Source organism: Neoarius graeffei, chromosome 4, assembly GCF_027579695.1.
Source record: "Neoarius graeffei isolate fNeoGra1 chromosome 4, fNeoGra1.pri, whole genome shotgun sequence".
Lineage (NCBI taxonomy): Eukaryota > Metazoa > Chordata > Actinopteri > Siluriformes > Ariidae > Neoarius > Neoarius graeffei.
Genome location: NC_083572.1, coordinates 42764691 through 42786948, shown reverse-complemented (window position 1 = coordinate 42786948; position 22258 = coordinate 42764691). Strand labels below are relative to the sequence as shown.

General features: G+C 41.2%; 1 protein-coding gene across 4 annotated transcripts in view; it reads right to left on the bottom strand.

Moving 5' to 3' along the window:
• Positions 1-22258, bottom strand: part of chl1b (cell adhesion molecule L1-like b) — a 163879-nt gene that overhangs the window by 50264 nt on the left and 91357 nt on the right. For all 4 annotated transcript variants that reach the window (XM_060919263.1, XM_060919264.1, XM_060919265.1 and 1 more), the window contains exons 10-16: positions 17950-18081; positions 11374-11514; positions 8634-8745; positions 2315-2481; positions 1372-1531; positions 1148-1272; positions 828-929 (exon numbers count right to left, since the gene is read on the bottom strand). In XM_060919263.1, coding sequence (XP_060775246.1) covers positions 828-929; positions 1148-1272; positions 1372-1531; positions 2315-2481; positions 8634-8745; positions 11374-11514; positions 17950-18081 — 939 coding nt within the window. The remainder of the gene's footprint in view (positions 1-827; positions 930-1147; positions 1273-1371; positions 1532-2314; positions 2482-8633; positions 8746-11373; positions 11515-17949; positions 18082-22258) is intronic.

The following is a 22258-nucleotide window of genomic DNA, read 5'->3' as shown; positions in this document are numbered from 1 at the left end:
AATTTCCAAGCATGTCTTGGTTTACTACTAACTATTTACCTAAACAGGTACCTAAACAGCATTTACGTTGAACTGACTTCTTGAATTTTTACCAAATATTTCAGCCTGATGGTGGAATACAGTGCAGGAGTTAAATTTTGAGCTTAAAACATATAATGTTGTGATCCGTAGGTGCTAAAGAATGCAACTGGACTTGCTTGAAATCCTTGAAGATGTTTCGCCTCTCATCTGAAAGGCTTCTTCAGTTCTGTCTGACCAGTGGGGAGTTTCAGGCATTCCTCTAGTGGACCCAAAGCAACCCTAAAGAAAGTCGTTGAAGTCACATGGGTTGTTGACCCTTCCTGTAGGTTGTTAAGGTCACTGGAGGCCAGGTGTGAACGGTGTTAGCAGCCTTGAGGGTCGTTAGGGTGATCTGTGGGTCATTGGCTCTCTCTGCTATCATGTAAGTCATTGAAGTCAGCTGAGTCTTGGTATGGATGTGTATTCAGTTTTCTGGGAACTGTGCCAAGGATTACATTGTAGGTGGCTGATAAGTCCAGCTGCCTACTTTAGCACCTATGGTTTATAATGACCTGGATGACTGAGAACCTTCAGACATACAGTAGTGTTGTGATATAACTTTATTCATTGACCTTCAGAAAGTGCATTATCCTTGTTAGGGTTCTGATGAATCCAGAGTCTTTCTCTGGATCTGTGAAAATCATCTTAAACCATTGAAAAATACTGTAGTTGACATATCTGTTTCCACAGAGTATAGATTCATGTGGTATGTTCTGTGTATGTATGGTGATACACTATCTATTGCAGGTTGAGTGGGAACCCATTACCTGTGGTAGTGCTGTTATGGTCATCTCCTGGGATCCATTTAAGTTTCACTGTCCTGTTTTTGCGTTCAGTGAGCACCACACCTTGCGGGGCATCTGGTACGTCTGACACAATAGCACAAAAACATTGTTTTGACTGATGGCAGAGACTGATACTAGCTAGCAATGGATTTCCCTTTGATTCTCTTTTCATTGTACACAAGTAGAATTTCATGTTTAATTGTTTAATATTTAACTTATTCACCAGAGTTATTAGAAATATAAATTATACTTCCAGACACTCACACACACTGAGCTGCTCTCTTTTGACTCTTCCAACTCACCAAGTACTATAAGAATTGCCGTGGCTCTGTCCTGATCCACTGGACTTCTGGCTATACATACATACACTCCCTGGTCACTGAAGCTCACATTGACAATCTGCAGCATCTCTTCATTGACAAAATAGCTGTCAAAACCCAGAGAAGATGCATTGCATTGAACAGGAAAACTTCCAGGGCATTCAATCACCAGACTGATCAAGAAGTGCAGCTCTCAAGCCTTTTACCCAGTGCTCTCACTGTCGTTGAGAGGGATGCCGTCTTTTTCCCAGATCATCTCATAATCCTCACTGAAGGATGGATCTACTTTAGCCTGACATGAGAACTGAACTGTGGTGCCTACCAAAACACGTTGGTCCCAAGGAGGATGCACTATCTTTGTGGGAGCTGAAAGAGTGAAAAAGATCACTAGATTTTAGCACGTTTCAGAACATTTAAACTCAGTTTATCTTTTGTATAAAATTAAAACCATTACATTATTCCTTTATCATCATTCATCCACATAATGCAATTCAATTTTATCAGTACATGCAGTTGTATGAATTAAATCAAACCCCTTAAGCCAGTCATTATGGCACTGATCCTTGTGTCAGTTGCAGAAAGACTATATTATCACACAACAAACCAAAGTTTCTCCTGCCCGTCAGGCAACATTTCAATTTACTGTTTTCCCTGCCTGAATACAAAAATCTGAATAAGACATGCTACATGCTGTAGTGCAACCTACCAGAACCACATCACTTAGAAACTTACCTAAATCATAATTCTATACAGTACTCACATGATGGACAAAATCTAATCTGCCTACCAAATGGCCATGCAAGCAATGCACCAAGCAGCATAACAGACTATCCATTTTCTCTCCAAATGTACATAGCAGTCCACTGACAGCCTATGTTATGGGGTGAAATGAACCATTTCTTCCTTAAATAGTTCCTATCATGATTCCTAATCTGAGTTTAATTTCCTGTGCTAGATAAGACATCCCCTAACCCTTTCCATAATGGGAAAAAAAAAAAAAAAACCTTGATGCAATTAACTATCCTTATGCAAGTGAAACTCCAACATGTTAGTGATGAATTTCATTCACTGTTATGCATTAATTATTTGTTCCAAAATTAGGTCCGAAATGAAACCAGCAGAGGATTACGACAAGACCTCAGAGCTCACCTTTAACCTCCAGCATGGCAGTGATGGCACTTTTGCCCTCAGAGTTTTTAGTGACACATGTGTACTCGCCATAATCCTCCCCCTTCACATTGTGGATCTCCAGTGACCCATTTGTGTGTATGGAGAACCTCGCTCCTTCTAGGGCATTAGCACTGTCATCCTTGCTCCTGAAAACAAACAAACAAATGAATGAATGAATAAATAACCTCTATGCACACACCTATGGCTCCATTTGTTGTTTGAACATTTGTGTGTAATGCTACAAATTAGTATACATTCATTTCTCCCTCATGTCATTTTTTTTCATTAATTAGTCAAGCGACCTCTTTCAGTTATATTGGTTGGAACTGATTGCTATTTACCTATGATCATTTGTTTCTAACCACATTTCCATTTTTACTGAATTATACCTACATTTCTAATCAGGCACTTATAGCCTTACACTTAGTAATGACTAAAAACTGCAAATTGCAATTTTTGATAATGTTAGGAATTGTCTCATAAGAGAAGCTATTTAATTCATTACATTTGATTTCAATTTTGTTGACCATTAGTGAATTATATGGATCCTGCTTCATTTAATAAATTGGATAATAATATATATATCCACACTGACACACAACAGCTGTTTTCTCTTGTACCTACTCCAACATGTCTCTAATGACCTACTACTACTACTACTGTACACACACAATTTTTGACAGATCACGTACACCACACTCATAACAATGAGTGCCTAAAGACTGATTACCTCAGAATGTTCCCCTGTGACATCTATGCAACAGAAAATGTGTTATCTTGGTTCATACATTTGCATCTTGAACAACCTTGCTAGATTCCCCACTGATAAAAAATACATGCACTGTGCAAAAATAAATAAACCATGTGACCAGTGCTCTGCCTCATTTTGAGGCACCAAATAAACTGGCTTGTAATACCTACTGTCATGGACCATGGAATGCATTTCAAATTGGTCTGGCCCATCAGCCCCTAACCAACACCCCCACCCACTTATTCACCCCCTACACCCCCTTCTCTCTCTCACTCACACACACACACACACACTTAGGCTACATCCACACAACAACGGCGAGATTTTATTAAAAAAAATATCGCGTCCACATGGGCAACGGATCAGTAAAATATCAGGTTCATATGGCAACGCAACGCTTGCTGAAAACGATGCAATACACATGCCACACCTCTAGGGGCGCTGTAAGACGGTCCCATCGGAGACACCAGAACAATAGAAGAAGTAGACGCATGCGCATAAACCCCTTCTTCTACCCGGTGTGAAGCACTGTCAGGAACAAACACACAACAAGAAGAAGATGGCTGCGACTACGCAAGGAAATCGTGCCTTCTGTGTGTACAAATTAGTTTTATTAGTGTGCATAGTTTTATATAACTTAATTTTCTTATTGTGTATGAACATTTTGAAAAGCATTTTTATATAATTTATATAACTTTTTATATTGTGTATGAACATTTTGAAAAGCAGTCTTATCCAATAAAAAAATAAATTTAAGAAATGGTTCAGTTACTTGTTTATTTAAAAGAAAAGCTGTATACAAAAGTGAATGCAATGCAGTGGTTCATACAAAACAGCGAGAGTGCTGCTTGTTCTAGTCATGTGGTTGTGACGTCATCGTAAACAAATCCGTTCTACTCATCCAGACGACTTCGCAACGGCGCCGTTGCCAGATTTTTCCACTCTGGAACCCGTTCTCAAAAAATATCGTTTTGGGGCACCCAAAATGCCGGTGCCGTGTGGACGCCAGGCTGAAACGATAAACAATTTTATCAGATTCACCTGAATCCGTTGCCGTGTGGACAGGGCCTTAGAAAGGACAGGTTAAAACTGACACTGAACTGACAACTGTGTTAAATTCTTAGACATCAGTGAGTGAGTTTTGGGACAATGCTTGTGTTAATTTTGACACATTCATTGTGTAAATTATTTTAACACGGAGTATGTGGCAGGAAGGTGTGTAAACGTGTAATATTAACACATTATGTGCTGTCCTAGGTGACACATTGTGTTTAATGCTTAAAAAAGTCCTAAAAAACTACACAAAAAGTGTTATTTGACAAAAAAAAATTATAAGAATAAACTATGACTTCAACACATTCATCAACACATTTATTAACAGTATCATTAAGTATTAATAAGATTCACAGAAATCAAACTGAAGATAACAATACATATTCATAGAATAGAATTTCAGCAGTAATAAAGGAAATGTCTGACATAGAACAGAACAGTTATTTTCCCAATTTCATTAGGCAACATGCCACATAACTGCACCTTCTACATTTTACTCGTTTCAAAACTTTGTATCTTGGATTGATAGAGATCTGATCATCCAAGGACCCAGGAATCACTGGCCAAGGCTCATCTTCAGATTGGTCCATTTGCTGCATAATAAATTAATAAAATGTAAACATTTAGACAGATAATGCAGCAGCCATTTTTACAACATTTTTACACAAAGCATTAGCTGATATCACAGATCACTGCCCCTTCCCCCTCCCAAAAATATTAATCATGATATCTGTACACTTAATTTTAGGTAACATGAGGCTGAAGCTAAACATTCATACAGCAACATTCTTAGAGATCTGAACTATCTATCCATCCATCCATCCATCCATTATCTGTAGCCGCTTGTCCTGTACAGGGTTGCAGGCAAGCTGGAGCCTATCCCAGCTGACTATGGGTGAAAGGCGGGGTACACCCTGGACAGTCAGATCTGAAATATACTGTATTTTCTTAAATGTCATTATATTAAAAGTATTGCCATCATAGGAAATAATCGGATTAAGCTAGCCATGGCTATATGAGGTACTTTTTGTTTAGCTATACAGAAAAATTAGTGTGTTAACAAGAAGAACAAAAATTATTCCCACCTCATGATGCTGAATAATTTGTAGAACTTGTAGTTCTAGTCAGGCTCTTTAATAATACCAAGTTCAAACTAAATGCTAATAAAAATGGCACATAAATAAAAATATCTCAAGTTAAATTTCCATCTTGCAAGCTGAGCAACAATACTTAAAAAAAAATTGCTGTATTTTGCCACATAAATTAACTGCCTGTGCCATTATAACATTAAAGTTAGCAAATTTGTCTAAACATCTAAAGTTACTATAGATTAAAAGACAGTTTTCAACAGTTCTGTTAAAACAAAACTAAATCAGTATTAAAAATAACAGCAGCAGATGTTGTTTTTGCCTGTACATATACATTAAGAAACAATTTAACAAACAACTTACCTCAACAATTTTGCTCGCTGTCACCGGTGCGAATCCTCTCCCGTCAAAATGGAAGTTTCGACATTATACAACTCCTATGATGATTATAGCACACTCTGGCCAAAGTCACTGGAAGTTAGCATTACCCGGTGACACCATGCATGAAACATACACTTGCCAACCAAAACCAATTAATTACTACTATAACTACAACATCAACCAGCCTTTACCCACTTCAGCAGCACATCGAATATAGTTATTAAAAACAAGTAGCAAGCTAACATCATTCAAGCTGAAGAGAGCACTAGCGTTAATGTAACACTACTTGAGTAACCCCATTAGTTAAAATTCTCCCACTGAAATCCCTCACCTGAGTTACTATCATTCCACCAATTTACAGGGGTTTGGAAGCAGGATCTTCAATCTTATCCGCAAAGATCCAGTGTATTATACTGCCAGTAGTAAGTACTGATAAGCTTCTAAATGGCTGGCATTAGCAGTGTTATTTAGATCATGTCTGAGAAACGGAAAAGGATGTTCAGAGGAGTTCAGTGACCGCTGAACTGTGGAGGATTTTTTATTATTTTTTTTAACGTGATTCACATTGTGAAGTGATTATAATATAAAATGTTATTTTATGTACAACAGGACACAATAAAATGGAAACAAAATGGGAAGTCGATGTCATTATCAGACTACAGGCTGGATGCAGTTCAGCTAAATCAAATATCTCATGCAAAGAAAGATGGACACCAAGTATGTGTAGAGCAGATCAGTCTACACATATTGTGTTGAATGTTGTGAGTAAATTCACAGGTTGTGTTCATTTTAAAACTTCACATAGCTATGTCTCAAAAAGTTGAATTCTTTCCAAATAATTTTTACAGTGGTGCTTGAAAGTTTGTGAACCCTTCAGAATTTTCTATATTTCTGCATAAATATGACCTAAAACATCCTCAGATTTTCACACAAGTCCTAAAAGTAGATAAAGAGAACCCAGTTAAACAAATGAGACAAAGATATTATACTTGGTCATTTATTTATTGAGGAAAATGATCCAATATTACATATCTGTGAGTGGCAAAAGTATGTGAATCTCTAGGATTAGCAGTTAATTTGAAGGTGAAATTAGAGTCAGGTGTTCTCAATCAAAGGGATGACAATCAGGTGTGAGTAGGCACCCTGTTTTATTTAAAGAACAGGGATCTATCAAAGTCTGATCTTCACAACACATGTTTGTGGAAGTGTGTCATGGCACAAACAAAGGAGATTTCTGAGGACCTCAGAAAAAGCGCTGTTGATGCTCATCAGGCTGGAAAAGGTTACAAAACCATCTCTAAAGAGTTTGGACTCCACCAATCCACAGTCAGACAGATTGTGTACAAATGGAGGAAATTCAAGACTATTGTTACCCTCCCCAGGAGTGGTCGACCAACAAAGATCACTCCAAGAGCAAGGTGTGTAATAGTCAGCAAGGTCACAAAGGACCCCAGGGTAACTTCTAAGCAACTGAAGACCTCTCTTACATTGGTTAATGTTAATGTTCATGAGTCCACCATCAGGAGAACACTGAACAACAGTGGTGTGCATGGCAGGGTTGCAAGGAGAAAGCCACTGCTCTCCAAAAAGAACATTGCTGCTCATCTGCAGTTTGCTAACGATCATGTGGACAAGCCAGAAGACTACTGGAAAAATGTTTTGTGAATGGATGAGACTAAAATAGAACTTTTTTGCTTAAATGAGAGGAGTTATGTTTGGAAAAAGGAAAATACTGCATTCCAGCATAAGAACCTTATCCCATCTGTGAAACATGGTGGTAGTAGTATCATGGTTTGGGCCTGTTTTGCTGCATCTGGGCGAGGACGGCTTGCCATCATTGATGGAACAATGAATTCTGAATTATACCAGCGAATTCTAAAAGAAAATGTCAGGACATCTGTCCATGAACTGAATCTCAAGAGAAGGTAGGTCATGCAGCAAGACAATGAACACACAAGTCGTTCTACCAAAGAACGGTTAAAGAAGAATCAAGTTAATGTTTTGGAAAGGCCAAGCCAAAGTCCTGACCTTAATCCAATCAAAACGTTGTGGAAGGACCTAAAGCGAACAGTTCATGTGAGGAAACCCACCTACATCCCAGAGTTGAAGCTGTTCTGTACGGAGGAATGGGCTAAAATTCCTCCAAGCCGGTGTGCAGGACTGATCAACAGTTACCGGAAATGTTTAGTTGCAGTTATTGCTGCACAAGGGGTCACACCAGATACTGAAAGCAAAGGTTCACATACTTTTGCCACTCACAGATATGTAATATTTGATCATTTTCCTCAATAAATAAATGACCAAGGATAATATTTTTGTCTTGTTTGTTGAACTGGGTTCTCTTTATCTACTTTTAGGACTTGTATGAAAATCTGATGATGTTTTAGGTCATATTTAAGCGGAAATATAGAAAATTCTAAAGGGTTCACAAACTTTCAAGCACCACTGTATTTAATATTGACACAAAATGTGTAGAGTGTGACATAATTTGTGTAATTCTTCTACACACTCTTTCTAAGAGTGCACACACACACATACCTGTTATTTTTCAGCATTTCATTATACAGTAAAATATAAATAGAGAAGCAAACTTGATAGGCTACCTGAGAATGAATTGGTGGGTTAATGTTATGTTAACTGTATGAAAGGAGCAACATTGGTGTGTGAAAATTCTTTTCATGTTACATGACATGATTAGCCAAAAATTTTTGCTGAAGAGAATTTACTGCTTCCTGATAGGCTGTGTGTGTGGGGGGGCACTCAGAGAGGCAGTGTGTGAAATATGTGGCTACTGATGTATGTGTGTGGTGTGTGTGTGTATATATATATATATATATATATATATATATATATATATATATATATATATATATATATATATAATTTTTTTTTAAATGTTTGCTGTTCAAAAGTAAGTAGAGCCTGGGCCCTACCAGTTAAACAGTCCATGCCTACAACAGCTAATCAAGTCTTCTTTTTTGACTGCCTGCTTGTGTTGAGTTTTCATATCATGAACTTTGCTCACCAGATGATAGCTGAGGGTGGTGAGCTGAACACCCTGCAGGACATGATCGCTTGCTTTCCCTCCACTGCTGAATACTGAAGATTATCTTCTGTCAGGATCAGCGGTGGCAGGTCTATAAAAGGAAGAACCAACATTGTGTGTTTAATTATTTTGTGTTTGGGCTAAAATATCCTCATGTGAACACTAATTAATCATCATTCATGTAACTCATGCTTTTCTCAATTTCTCTAATGAAGAAAACAAATTCAAAGAATCATACTCATATGAAAAGTTTATTCCGATCTGAGAGTTACAAACTGACAGTGTAAAATGACAGATGCTTGTAAATATAAAAACAATATATAATTTTTGTCCCAATACTATAGCCTTCATCTCTTATATATCTTTCTATATACAAATGGGTTGCAGCCTTAGACAGCTCTCACATGCAACAAAGAGACTGCATTTTGCTGGCTAAAGAAAATAGTGAATGCCATGTTGTGGGTAGCACTTACTTCAGAGAATAATGCCTGTCAAAATCAGTGCATTCAGGATTGCACCCTCTGTCATCTATCTAGGTATGTGATATGTATATTATAGAAAGACGTGCGAATAATTAGAATATTCTGTTGAGTTTTTACCTCAAAGAAAATGTGTTTTCTTTAACATTCACAGGAACTGGTGAAACAAATGGTAACTGGTAATAGTCAGCGATGGGAATAACGGCGTTAGAAATAAACGGCGTTACTAACGGCGTTACTTTTTTTAGTAACGAGTAATCTAACTAATTACTTTTTACATCGTTATAACACCGTTCCCGTTACTTACAATAAAATACTATGCGTTACTTTATTAAAGCTGTTTTAATCTGGCACGCTGCTCGTTCAGCCTTTCTTTCCTCTGCTTTAGTGTGGGGCGGGGAGACACGAGACAACGGCACAGTAAGCCAATCAGAGTAGATTTGGACAACATACGTAGGTAGGCCACGCCTACTGCACTACTGCGCACTCTTTCAATCAGAAGACAGCGATGGCGAGCGGTCAGCCCAAGACTGGGCTTTCAAACTGGAAATACAGCCATTACTTTTCATTACTTGAAATAAAAGGCAAAAATGTGTACGTGCAATGCACATTATGTCAAGGAACAAAGCGTTTGTCCTCGTCAGTGGCCAGTAATTAGTAACAATTTTAATAACTACAAAAATATATTAAATTTGATGTCTTCTCACATTGTCCCACAATAATATTAATATAGTGTAGATAATGTTACTGATTGGTTCTGTTAAGTATCCATTTCAGTCATTAAACACATTTAACATTCACTTTTATTATGATTACACTAATTGAATTTGATTTATTTTTATTTTATTTCTTTTTTTGGGGGGAGGGGGAGACAAAATGTAACGGAATAATTACTTTCCCTGGTAATTAGTTACTTTAATGACAAAGTAACTCCGTTACTAACTCTGTTACTTTTTGGGAAAAGTAACTAGTAACTATAACTAATTACTTTTTGAAAGTAACGTGCCCAACACTGGAATAGTCATATAGTGGTGATGTGACATAATGATGTCACACAAAAGAAAAGTAGGGGTCTGTTGTCCTGCACTCAAATTGACTTTCTGTTGCTCAGTATTATTATTCTGACACCAATATCTGATCTCTTGGCCTTAAAATCCTGCCATGCCACTTTGCCAAAGGGGTGATCTGCTGTATCTCTCATGTACAATGAATGTTCTGGCCATTGCCTGTCTCCTTTGTGCTTTCCTTTGGAAAAAAAGAGAGAAAGATACAGTTCTGTTTTTTTTTTTAAATTTCGTCAGATGAAAGATGTTCTGCTTATTGCATATGAATGGGAGTGGGAAGGGAGACATGTTAGAATATAAAAGGAGCACATTTCCACAGGAGGAAGCAAAAGGAAATGAGTCTCTATGTGGCCCACCCTTAAGGATACAAGTCGTGTGTGTGTGTTTGGGGAGGAGGGTGGTGGGACTGTGGTTGGGGTCATCCAGCATCATTGTTACCCTTTTATGGATTTCTATTCATATAAAGTAAAGGTGATTCTTTAAAAAAATAATTAATAAGGGCATTGCAGTGTTACTCCTGATTAATTTTGCTGTGCTATAACTGCATTGCTATATGGCTGTTTTTGTCACGATAAACTGTCATGTGTGTGAACATATTGGAGTGTGTGATGAAGTATCCACTGTAGGGCAAATTAAATCATTTAAGTATGATAAGTTTTAGGGCGGCACGGTGGTGTAGTGGTTAGCGCTGGCGCCTCACAGCAAGAAGGTCCGGGTTCGAGCCCCGTGGCCAGCGAGGGCCTTTCTGTGTGGAGTTTGCACGTTCTCCCCGTGTCCGCGTGGGTTTCCTCTGGGTGCTCCGGTTTCCCTCACAGTCCAAAGACATGCAGGTTAGGTTAACTGGTGACTTTAAATTGACTGTAGGCGTGAGTGTGAATGGTTGTCTGTGTCTATGTGTCAGCCCTGTGATGACCTGGCGACTTGTCCAGGGTGTACCCCGCCTTTCGCCCGTAGTCAGCTGGGATAGGCTCCAGCTTGCTTGCGACCCTGTAGAACAGGATACTCAAAGATTTTTTTTTTAATTTAACATACAGTATATCGGATCTCATGTATCTGTAGAGTCATATATCTATAGTGTGCTCTGCACTGAATTTTAAAATCCAAATTAATTAAAAAAAGCAAATAAAACAACAAAAAATATTTAATCTTCAGCGGGAGTATTGAGGCTTTACTCACTCATGATCATGATGTTAGCATTGGCCAGCAGCGTTCCATGTCTGTTGGAGGCTTCACACTGATAAACCGCGCTGTCACTGGGGCTGGCATTGTGGATCATGATGGTGTCATCATACACTTTTCTGTTGGTTGCTGGAACCTCTGAAACAGATGCTAAATCAGCACTGACTTCCAGAAATCCCATTTATTAATAATAATAATAATAATAATAATAATAATAAATTAAATATCTCAGAAATCCCCTCCTTGAATCACCACCTTAATGTGGTGGAGGGGTTTGAGTGCCTCAGGGATTCTAGGAGCTATGATGTCAGGGCATTTGTCCCTGGTAGGGTCTCCCAAGGCAAATAGGTCCTAGATGAGGGGTCAGACAAAGAACGGTTCAGAGACTCTTATGAAAGGAAAAACAGGTATCTGAGTACCCTCGCCTGGACCAGGGACCCTGGAGCCAGGCCTGGGGGAGGGGCTCATCAGCGAATGCCTGGTGGCTGGGCCTATGTCCATGGGGCCCAGCCGGGCCCAGCCCGAGTGAGCAACACAGAACCACTCTCCTGTGGACCCACCACCTGCAGGAGGCGCCATAAGGGTCCGGTGCACTGTGGATTGGGTGGCAGCCAAAGGTGGAGATCCTGGTGTACTGATCCCCAGCTGACAAAACTGGCTTTTGGGACATGGAATGTCACCTCTCTGGTGGGAAAGGAGCCTGAGCTTGTGCATAAGGTTGAGTGGTACCGACTAGATACAGCTGGGCTCACCTCAATGCATTGCTTGGGCTCTGGAACCAATTTCCTGGAGAGGGGTTTGACTCTCTTCTATACTGGAGTTGCCAAGGGTGAGCAGCACCAGGCTGGGGTGGGGCTATTGGTAGCCCCCCAGTTTGGCATGCTAACATCAGAGTTCTCCCTAGTGAGTGAGAGGGTTGTTTCCCTGTGCCTTTGGGTCAGGGAACGGTCTCTGACTGTCATTTGTGCTTATGTGCCAAATGGTAGTTCAGAGTACCCGGCCTTCTTGGAGTCCTTGAGTGGAGTGCTAGACGGTGCACCACAAGGGGACTCCATTGTTTTACTGGGGAACTTCAACGCTCACATGGGCAATGATGGTGAGACCTAGAGGGGCGTGATTGGGAGGAACGGCCTGCTCGATCTAAACCCGAGTGGTGTTCAGTTGTTCGACTTCTGTGCTATGTATGGTTTGGCCATAATGAACACCATGTTCGAGCATAAGGATGTCCATAAATGCATGTGGCACGAGGACACCCTAGGCCGTAGATCGATGGTTGACTTTGTAGTCATTTCATCTGATCTATGACCGTATGTCTTGGACACTTGGGTGAAAAGAGGAGCAGAGCTGTCAACTGATCACTACCTGGTGGCGAGCTGGATCAGATGGAGGGGGAGGAGGCCGGACAGACCTGGTAGGCCCAAATGTGTAGTGAGGGTATGCTGGGAATGTCTGGTGGAAGCTCCTGTGCATCAGACCTTCAACTGCATACCAGGGGAGGATGGGGACATTGAGTTCGAGATGACCATGTTCCACACCTCCATTGCTGATGCAGCTGTGCAGACCTGCGGCTGCAAGGTTGTTGGTGCCTGTCGCGGTGGTAATCCCTGAACCCAGTGGTGGACACCTGCGGTGAGGGGAGCTGTCAAGCTGAAGAAGGAGTCCTATCAGGCTTGGTTAGCCTGTGGGCATCCAGAGGCAGCTGACAGATACTGACGGGCCAAGCGGAGCGTGGCTCTGGCGGTCACTGAAGCAAAAACTTGGGTGTGGGAGGAGTTTGGTGAGGCCATGGAAAGTGACTTTCAGTCGAGCTCGAACGGATTCTGGCAAACAGTCTGGTAGCTCAGGAAGGAGAAGCAGTGCTCTGTCTCTACTGTTTACAGCGAGGATGGAGTGCTATTGACCTCAACTGGGGACATCGTCTGATGGTGGAAACAATACTTTGAGGATCTCCTCAATCCCACCTTCATGTTGTCCGAGGAGGATGCAGAGTCAGAGGGTGCTTGGGAGGGCTCGCCCATCACAGGGGCTGAGGTTGCTGAGGTGGTTAAAAAGCTCCTTGGTGGCCGGGCTCTAGGGGTGGATGAGACTCATCCTGAGTTCCTGAAGGCACTGGATGTTGTTGGGCTGTCGTGGCTGACATGCCTCTTCAACATTGCATGGAGGTTGGGGACAGTGCCTCTGGATTGGCAGGCTGGGGTGGTGGTCCCCCTTTTTAAAAAGGGGGACCAGAGAGTGTGTTCCAACTATAGGGGGATCACACTTCTCAGCCTCCCTGGGAAAGCCTATCTGGGGTGCTGGAGAGGAGAGTCCGGTCGATACTTGAACCTCAGATTCAGGAGGAACAATGCGGTTTTTGTCCTGGTTGTGGAACACTGGACCGGTTCTTTACCCGTGCAAGGGTACTGGAGGGTGCATGGGAGTTTGCCCAACCGGTCTACATGTGTTTTGTGGACCTGGAGAAGGCTTATGACCATGTCCCTCATGGTGCCCTGTGGTGGGTGCTTCGGAAATATGGGGTTCAGGGCCCACTACTGCAGGCCATTCGGACCCTGTATGACCAGAGCAGGAGTTTGGTTTGCATTGCTGGCAGTAAGTTGGACTCATTCCTGGTGCATGTGGGACTCCGCCAGGGCTGCCCTTTGTCACCGGTTCTGTTCATAACTTTTATGAACGGAATTTCTAGGTGCATCCAAGGGGCGGAGGGTGTCCGGTTTGGTGGCAGGAGGATCACATCTCTGCATTTTGCAGATGATGTGGTCCTGTTGGCTTCATCAATCTGTGACTTACAGCGTGCACTGGGACGGTTTGCAGCCGAGTGCGAAGTGGCTGGGATGAGGATCAGCAACTCCAAGTCCATTGCCCTGGCGCTCAGCTGGAAATGGGTGGAGTGTCTACTCCGGGTCGGGGGGGACTTCTATCTAAAGTGGAGGAGTTTAAGTATCTCGGGGTTTTGTTCACGAATGAGGGTAAGGGGGAGCGGGAGTTGGACAGACAGATCGGAGCAGCATCAGCAGTGATGCAGATGATAAACCAGTCTGTTGTGCTAAAGAGAGAGCTGAGCCAAAAGGCAAAGCTCTCAATTGAGTCCATCTACGTTCCCACTCTCACCTACAGTCACAAGCTATGGGTAGTGACCAAAAGAATGAGATCGCAGATACAAGCGGTAGAAATAAGTTTTCTCCGCAGGGTGGCTGGGCTCTCCCTTAGAGGCAGGGTGAGAAGCTTGGTCATTTGGGAGAGACTCAGAGTAGAACCGCCGCTCCTCCACATCGAAAGGAGTCAGTTGAAGTGGTTCGGGCACCTTGTTAGGATGCCCCCTGGACGCCTCCCAAGGGAGGTTTTCTGGGCATGCTCCACAGGGAGGAGACCCTGGGGAAGACCCAGGACACGCTGGAGAGATTACATCTCTCAGTTGTCCTGGGAACGCCTTGGTATTCCCCTGGAAGAGCTGGTGGAGGTGGCCGGGGAGAGGGAAGAGGGGAGAGGGAAGCTGCTCTGTTTAGGCTGCTACCCCCGCGACCCAGATCCGGATAAGCGGTAGAAGATGGATGGATGGATCTCAGAAATTATTTTTGTAAATTATTTTATCTAAAGAATTTAAGATTTTTCTTGGAAATGAAATACACTGTAAAAATAAAGTATTTATGCATATAAAGAATAAAAAGTTTATTTTAAATGTAAATAGTTAACATAGAGGTGGCAACAGTAACTCCACTTCACACCATCCATAATTTGATTATTTTCCAATAACAACACTTTCTGAGGTGATTCATTCCTTTTATACCACAGCAATTTGCTAATGTTAACAACTTGCTTTGAAATTAATTAAAGGATGACACATTGCCCTGACACATCCTTGTATAGTTACAACCCCAATTCCAAAAAGTTGGGACACTGTGTAAAACATAAATAAAAACAAAATGTAATGATTTGAAAATCATGGAAACCCTATATTTCATTGAAAATAGTACAAAGACAACATTGCAAATATTGAAACTGAGAAACTGTATTGTATTTTGAAACATCTATGCTCATTTTGAATTTGAGGTCAGCAGCATGTTTCAGAAAAGTTGGAACAGGGGCATGTTGACCACTGTGTTGCATCACCTCTACTTTTATCAACACTCTGCAAATGTTGGGGAACTGAGGAGACCAATTGCTGTAGTTTTGAAAGAGAAATGTTGTCCCACTTTCAGTGAAATATAGGGTTTACAACCCCAGTTCCAAAAAAGTTGGGACAAAGTACAAATTGTAAATAAAAACGGAATGCAATAATTTACAAATCTCAAAAACTGATATTGTATTCACAGTAGAACATAGACAACATATCAAATGTCGAAAGTGAGACATTTTGAAATTTCATGCCAAATATTGGCTCATTTGATATTTCATGACAGCAACACATCTCAAAAAGTTGGGACAGGGGCAATAAGAGGCTGGAAAAGTTAAAGGTACAAAAAAGGAACAGCTGGAGGACCAAATTGCAACTCATTAGGTCAATTGGCAATAGGTCAATAACATGACTGGGTATAAAAAGAGCATCTTGGAGTGGCAGCAGCTCTCAGAAGTAAAGATGGGAAGAGGCTCACCAATCCCCCTAATTCTGCGCTGACAAATAATGGAGCAATATCAGAAAGGAGTTCGACAGTGTAAAATCTGGAAGAATCTCTGTGTGTAAGGGTCAAGGCTGGAAAACCATACTGGGTGCCCGTGATCTTCAGACGGCACTGCATCACATACAGGCATGCTTCTGTATTGGAAATCACAAAATGGGCTCAGGAATATTTCCAGAGAACATTATCTGTGAACACAATTCACCGTGCCATCTGCCGTTGCCAGCTAAAACTCTATAGTTCAAAGAAGAAGCCGTATCTAAACATGATCCAGAAGCGCAGACGTCTTCTCTGGGCCAAGGCTCATTTAAAATGGACTGTGGCAAAGTGGAAAACTGTTTTGTGGTCAGATGAATCAAAATTTGAAGTTCTTTATGGAAATCAGGGACGCCGTGTCATTCGGACTAAAGAGGAGAAGGACGACCCAAGTTGTTATCAGCACTCAGTTCAGAAGCCTGCATCTCTGATGGTATGGGGTTGCATTAGTGCGTGTGGCATGGGCAGCTTACACATCTGGAAAGACACCATCAATGCTGAAAGGTATATCCAGGTTCTAGAGCAACATATGCTCCCATCCAGATGACGTCTCTTTCAGGGAAGACCTTGCATTTTCCAACATGACAATGCCAAACCACATACTGCATCAATTACAGCATCATGGCTGCGTAGAAGAAGGGTCCGGGTACTGAACTGGCCAGCCTGCAGTCCAGATCTTTCACCCATAGAAAACATTTGGCGCATCATAAAACAGAAGATACGACAAAAAAGACCTAAGACAGTTGAGCAACTAGAATCCTACATTAGACAAGAATGGGTTAACATTCCTATCCCTAAACTTGAGCAACTTGTCTCCTCAGTCCCCAGACGTTTACAGACTGTTGTAAAGAGAAAAGGGGATGTCTCACAGTGGTAAACATGGCCTTGTCCCAACTTTTTTGAGATGTGTTGTTGTCATGAAATTTAAAATCACCTAATTTTTCTCTTTAAATAATACATTTTCTCAATTTAAACATTTGATATGTCATCTATGTTTTATTCTGAATAAAATATGGAATTTTGAAACTTCCACATCATTGCATTCTGTTTTTATTTACAATTTATACTTTGTCCCAACTTTTTTGGAATCAGGGTTGTACATGATTTGCAAATTATTGCATTCTGTTTTTATTTACAATTTACACAGCATCCCAACTTTTTTGGAATTGGAGCTGTACATTAATGTGGAATATCAAAACAAAAAGTTAGTTCCTGTTGTTGCTTATGTTAGAGTAGCTATGAACAGCTGATCTCTCACATTTTCTTGAAGTTAAAGGTGACACAGTTCCCTGAGGTCTTAATATGTCTGTGACATGCTTTAGTCAAAATACCACAAGGATAAAACACCACAGCTCTCCTCTCACTCTGTCTAAACAGCACTGTTCAAAATGGCCGAGTTGAGTGCCTGTTCCTTTAAATGATAATAAGCCACTGTTCACCCCAACGCCCCTCTTCTACTGGCCAATCAGGTATCACTTCCTCATGAATATTCATGAGGAAAGTACTACCTGACTGGCCAGTGGAAGAGGGGAGTGATACCCAGATGAGAGGGCAGCATAATTCTAAATAGCTGTTGGACATTTTCTGAAATTGGCAGCCCAAAAGACAATGACTGAGTTGTCTTCTTTCAGAGTTTGTGAGTTGGTAGGCACTCCAGATACCCAAATGTATGTGCACAAGCACTGAAAAAGTGAGTTTTTCATAATATGTCTCCTTTAATAAGACAAAAACAACACAGCTTGTTACTGAGAAATCAAAATTCCTCACTCCTGAAGAATTTCATGTGGGGAAAAAAAAAACCTTTAGAAAACAACTTTAGCTCTGACTGTTCGACAGACATGGCATGAACCAGGGAAAACTATGTGTACCACTTCTCACATGTCTAAACACACAACAGTAGTGTACAGTGTTAAGGAAGACATACCATGCAGAGAGCGCCCGTTCACCATCCATGAAACAGCGGGTACTGGGTTGCCAGATGCAGCACATCTAATAATGACATTAGCTCCAATGACATTTAACTGACCCTTGGGTTCAATATCCCACTTAGGAGGCTCTGTCACAAAAGAATAATAAAGGTACACACAATTTAACAACGAGCCTGGCATATCCAATTTAATAATTTGAGTCAAAGATATATTTTAATCTTTTCACCTTTTTTTTTTATTTTTGTGGTCAGACATGAAACTGTGTACTAATGCAGTGTTTCTCAACCACTGGGCCGTGACCCATTCATGGACTGCGAAGTCCCATCTAGTGGGCCGCAATTTTTTTTCAAGTTGAAGCTAATTTTTACTCATAGTAGGGTACAATTGCTGGGTTGCATGCCACATCACATCCGCCTCATAAAGTTGAAAACACTACAGCTCGCGATGCTTTGGCATTTTGGTGGCGATGCATGGCGATATACTAGTGCATCTCAAAAAATTAGAATATTGTGAAAAAGTTCAATATTTTCCATCAGTTATTTAAGAAAGTGAAAATGTTATATATTATAGACTCATTACACATAAACTAAAATGTTTCAAGCATTTTTCTATTTAAATTTTAATCAGTATGGCATACAGTACAAAAACATTAAAAAAAAATCTCAAAACATTAGAATATTTCATTTCGAGTTTGAGTAAAACAGTATGAACACAGTGTATCTCTCGGTCTAGTTCAGTACACACAACCACAATCATGGGGAAGACTGCTGACTTGACTGTTGTCCAGAAGATGATCACTGATGCCCTCCACAAGGAGGATAAGCCACAAAAGGTCATTGCTGAAAAGGGTGGCTGGAAAACCAGGGATGGCCGCAGTCTTGAGAGGATTGTCAAGAAAAGTTGATTCAAGAACTTGGGAGAGCTTCACAAGGAGTGGACTGAGGCTGGTGTCAGTGTATCAAGACCCATCATGAACAGACATCTTCAAGAAAGGGGATACAACTTTCGCATTCCTAATATCAAGCTACTCCTAAGCCAGAGACAATGTCAGAAGTGTCTTATCTGGGTTAAGGAGAGAAAGAAATGGACTGTTGCTCAGTGGTCCAAAGTCCTCTTTTCAGATGAAAGTACATTTTGCATTTAATTTGGAAATCACGGTTCTAGAGTCGGGAGGAAGAGTGGAGAGGCACAGAATCCAAGGTGTTTGAAGCCCATGTGACGTTTCCACAGTCTGTGATGATTTGGGCTGCCATGTCATCTGCTGGTGTTGGTCCACTGTATTTTATCAAGTCCAAAGTCAACACAGCCATCTACCAGGAGATTTTAGAGCACTTCATGCTTCCATCTGCTGACAAGCTTTTTGGAGATGCTGATTTCCTTTTCCAGCAGGACTTAGCACCTACCCACAGTGCCAAAACTACTACCAAATGGTTTGCTGACCATGATATTACTGTGTTTGATTAGCCAGCCAACTTGCCTGACCTGAACCCCATAGAGAATCTATGGGGTATTGTCAAGAGGAAGATGAGAAACACCTGACCCAAAAATATAGATATGCTGAAGGCCACTATCAAAGCAACCTGGGCTTCAATAACACCTCAGCAGTGCCACAGACTGATCACCTCCATGCCACACCGCACTGATACAATAATTCATGGTAAAGGAGCCCCAACCAAGTATTGAGTGTATAAATGAATATACTTTTCAGAAGTTGGACATTTCTGTATTGTAAATCCTTTTTTTTTATTGACCTTAGGGAATATTCTAATAATTTGAGATACTGGATTTCTGATTTTCATGAGCTATAAGCCATAATCATCAAAATTAAAACAAAAAAGGCTTTAAATATTTCACTTTACATGTAATGAATATAGAATACATGAAAGTTTACCTTTTTGAATTAAATTATGAAAAAAAAGGAACTTTTTCATGGTATTCTAATTTTTTGGGATGCACTAGTACATGTGAGCTAAAAGCTGTGGTCACACAGCAGGTGAACACTTAACTGTCACACCTTTGCGCACTTGAATCTGGCACAGCTCGAGTGGCTGCGCATGCTCACAGAGCGCGTTGTGTGTGTGCGCTCTTGGGACCTGGTCATTATGAGAAACACCTGACACTGATTTGAATGCAATCAGCACGCACAGACACAGACACTCTTTTCACAGAGGCTTTGTGAAGTATCATCATTATCACTGTCACATTTGTTTCTAGCCATGTTTATAACACTGTTCAAATACTCTGCTTGATGATTCTACTTTACTTTCAGTTGTGTTTTGTTTTTGTAAATATCATCACGCCTGCTAATAAACACTCTTCCTGCACTTAGATCCATTTACCACCATCTATCTTTTAGTGTCTTGATCCCCAGATCTTTAACCCAGCCACATATAAAAAGTTGTACGTCTCCATGCTCTTCGAGGTTTTCATCTGTTTGTCCGTGTAAAATGATGTCTGCAGCACCAGGTGGTTTGAGATGTCAGAGAACTCAATGGATGGATCTTTTTCCAACTCATAGGAAAAATCCTTTTTTGTTAATGTGTAAGAATCTATCCCATTGAGTGGTTTCTATATCCACTTGTTTGAGTGTACTTCTTGGTTTTAATAAATTGCTTGTTTGCTGTACACAAACATGGTAATAAGTTCTTGCATTAATCAACCAGACCCCACTTTTGGATCATTAATCCCTTTTGAGTGAGAATGCTCTGCATGGTTTTATGTTGGTTTCTGGCATGTCCATACAGTTTTAAATACAATACCTACAATTTTAAAAAACAGTTGGTTTTTCTTGCATTTATTTAATTCTTGGGCTCCCATCTGTAACAAGGTGTGGTGTTGCATTCCATTAATACACTACAATAGATTATTAGATCTGATATAAACACTGACATAGGACATAGAAACACCCATATTTGTCTCATCTCATCTCATTATCTCTAGCCGCTTTTCCTGTTCTACAGGGTCGCAGGCAAGCTGGAGCCTATCCCAGCTGACTATGGGCAAAAGGCGGGGTACACCCTGGACAAGTCACCAGGTCATCACAGGGCTGACACATACAGTGGGGCAAAAAAGTATTTAGTCAGCCACCAATTGTGCAAGTTCTCATCTCATTATCTCATTATCTCTAGCCGCTTTATCCTTCTACAGGGTCGCAGGCAAGCTGGAGCCTATCCCAGCTGACTACGGGCGAAAGGCGGGGTACACCCTGAACAAGTCGCCAGGTCATCACAGGGCTGACACATAGACACAGACAACCATTCACACTCACATTCACACCTACGGCCAATTTAGAGTCACCAGTCAACCTAACCTGCATGTCTTTGGACTGTGGGGGAAACCGGAGCACCCGGAGGAAACCCACGCGGACACGGGGAGAACATGCAAACTCCACACAGAAAGGCCCTCGCCGGCCCCGGGGCTCGAACCCAGGACCTTCTTGCTGTGAGGCGACAGCGCTAACCACTACACCACCGTGCCGCCATTGTGCAAGTTATCCCACTTAAAGAGATGAGAGGCCTGTAATTTTCATCATAGGTACACTTCAACTATGAGAGACAGAATGGAGGGAAAGAACCCAGGAAATCACATTGTAGGATTTTTAATGAATTAATTGGTAAATTCCTCGGTAAAATAAGTATTTGGTCACCTACAAACAAGCAAGATTTCTGGCTCTCACAGACCTGTAACTTCTTCTTTAAGAGGCTCCTCTGTCCTCCACTCGTTACCTGTATTAATGGCACCTGTTTGAACTCGTTATCAGTATAAAAGACACCTGTCCACAACCTCAAACAGTCACACTCCAAACTCCACTATGGGCAAGACCAAAGAGCTGTCAAAGGACACCAGAAACAAAATTGTAGACCTGCACCAGGCTGGGAAGACTGAATCTGCAATAGGTAAGCAGCTTGGTGTGAAGAAATCAACTGTGGGAGCAATTATTAGAAAATGGAAGACATACAAGACCACTGATAATCTCCCTTGATCTGGGGCTCCACGCAAGATCTCACCCCATGGGGTCAAAATGATCACAAGAACGGTGAGCAAAAATCCCAGAACCACACGGGGGGACCTAGTGAATGACCTGCAGAGAGCTGGGACCAAAGTAACAAAGGCTACCATCAGTAACACACTACGCCGCCAGGGACTCAAATCCTGCAGTGCCAGACGTGTCCCCCTGCTTAAGCCAGTACATGTCCATGCCCGTCTGAAGTTTGCTAGAGAGCATTTGGATGATCCAGAAGAGGACTGGGAGAATGTCATATGGTCAGATGAAACCAAAATAGAACTTTTTGGTAAAAACTCAAC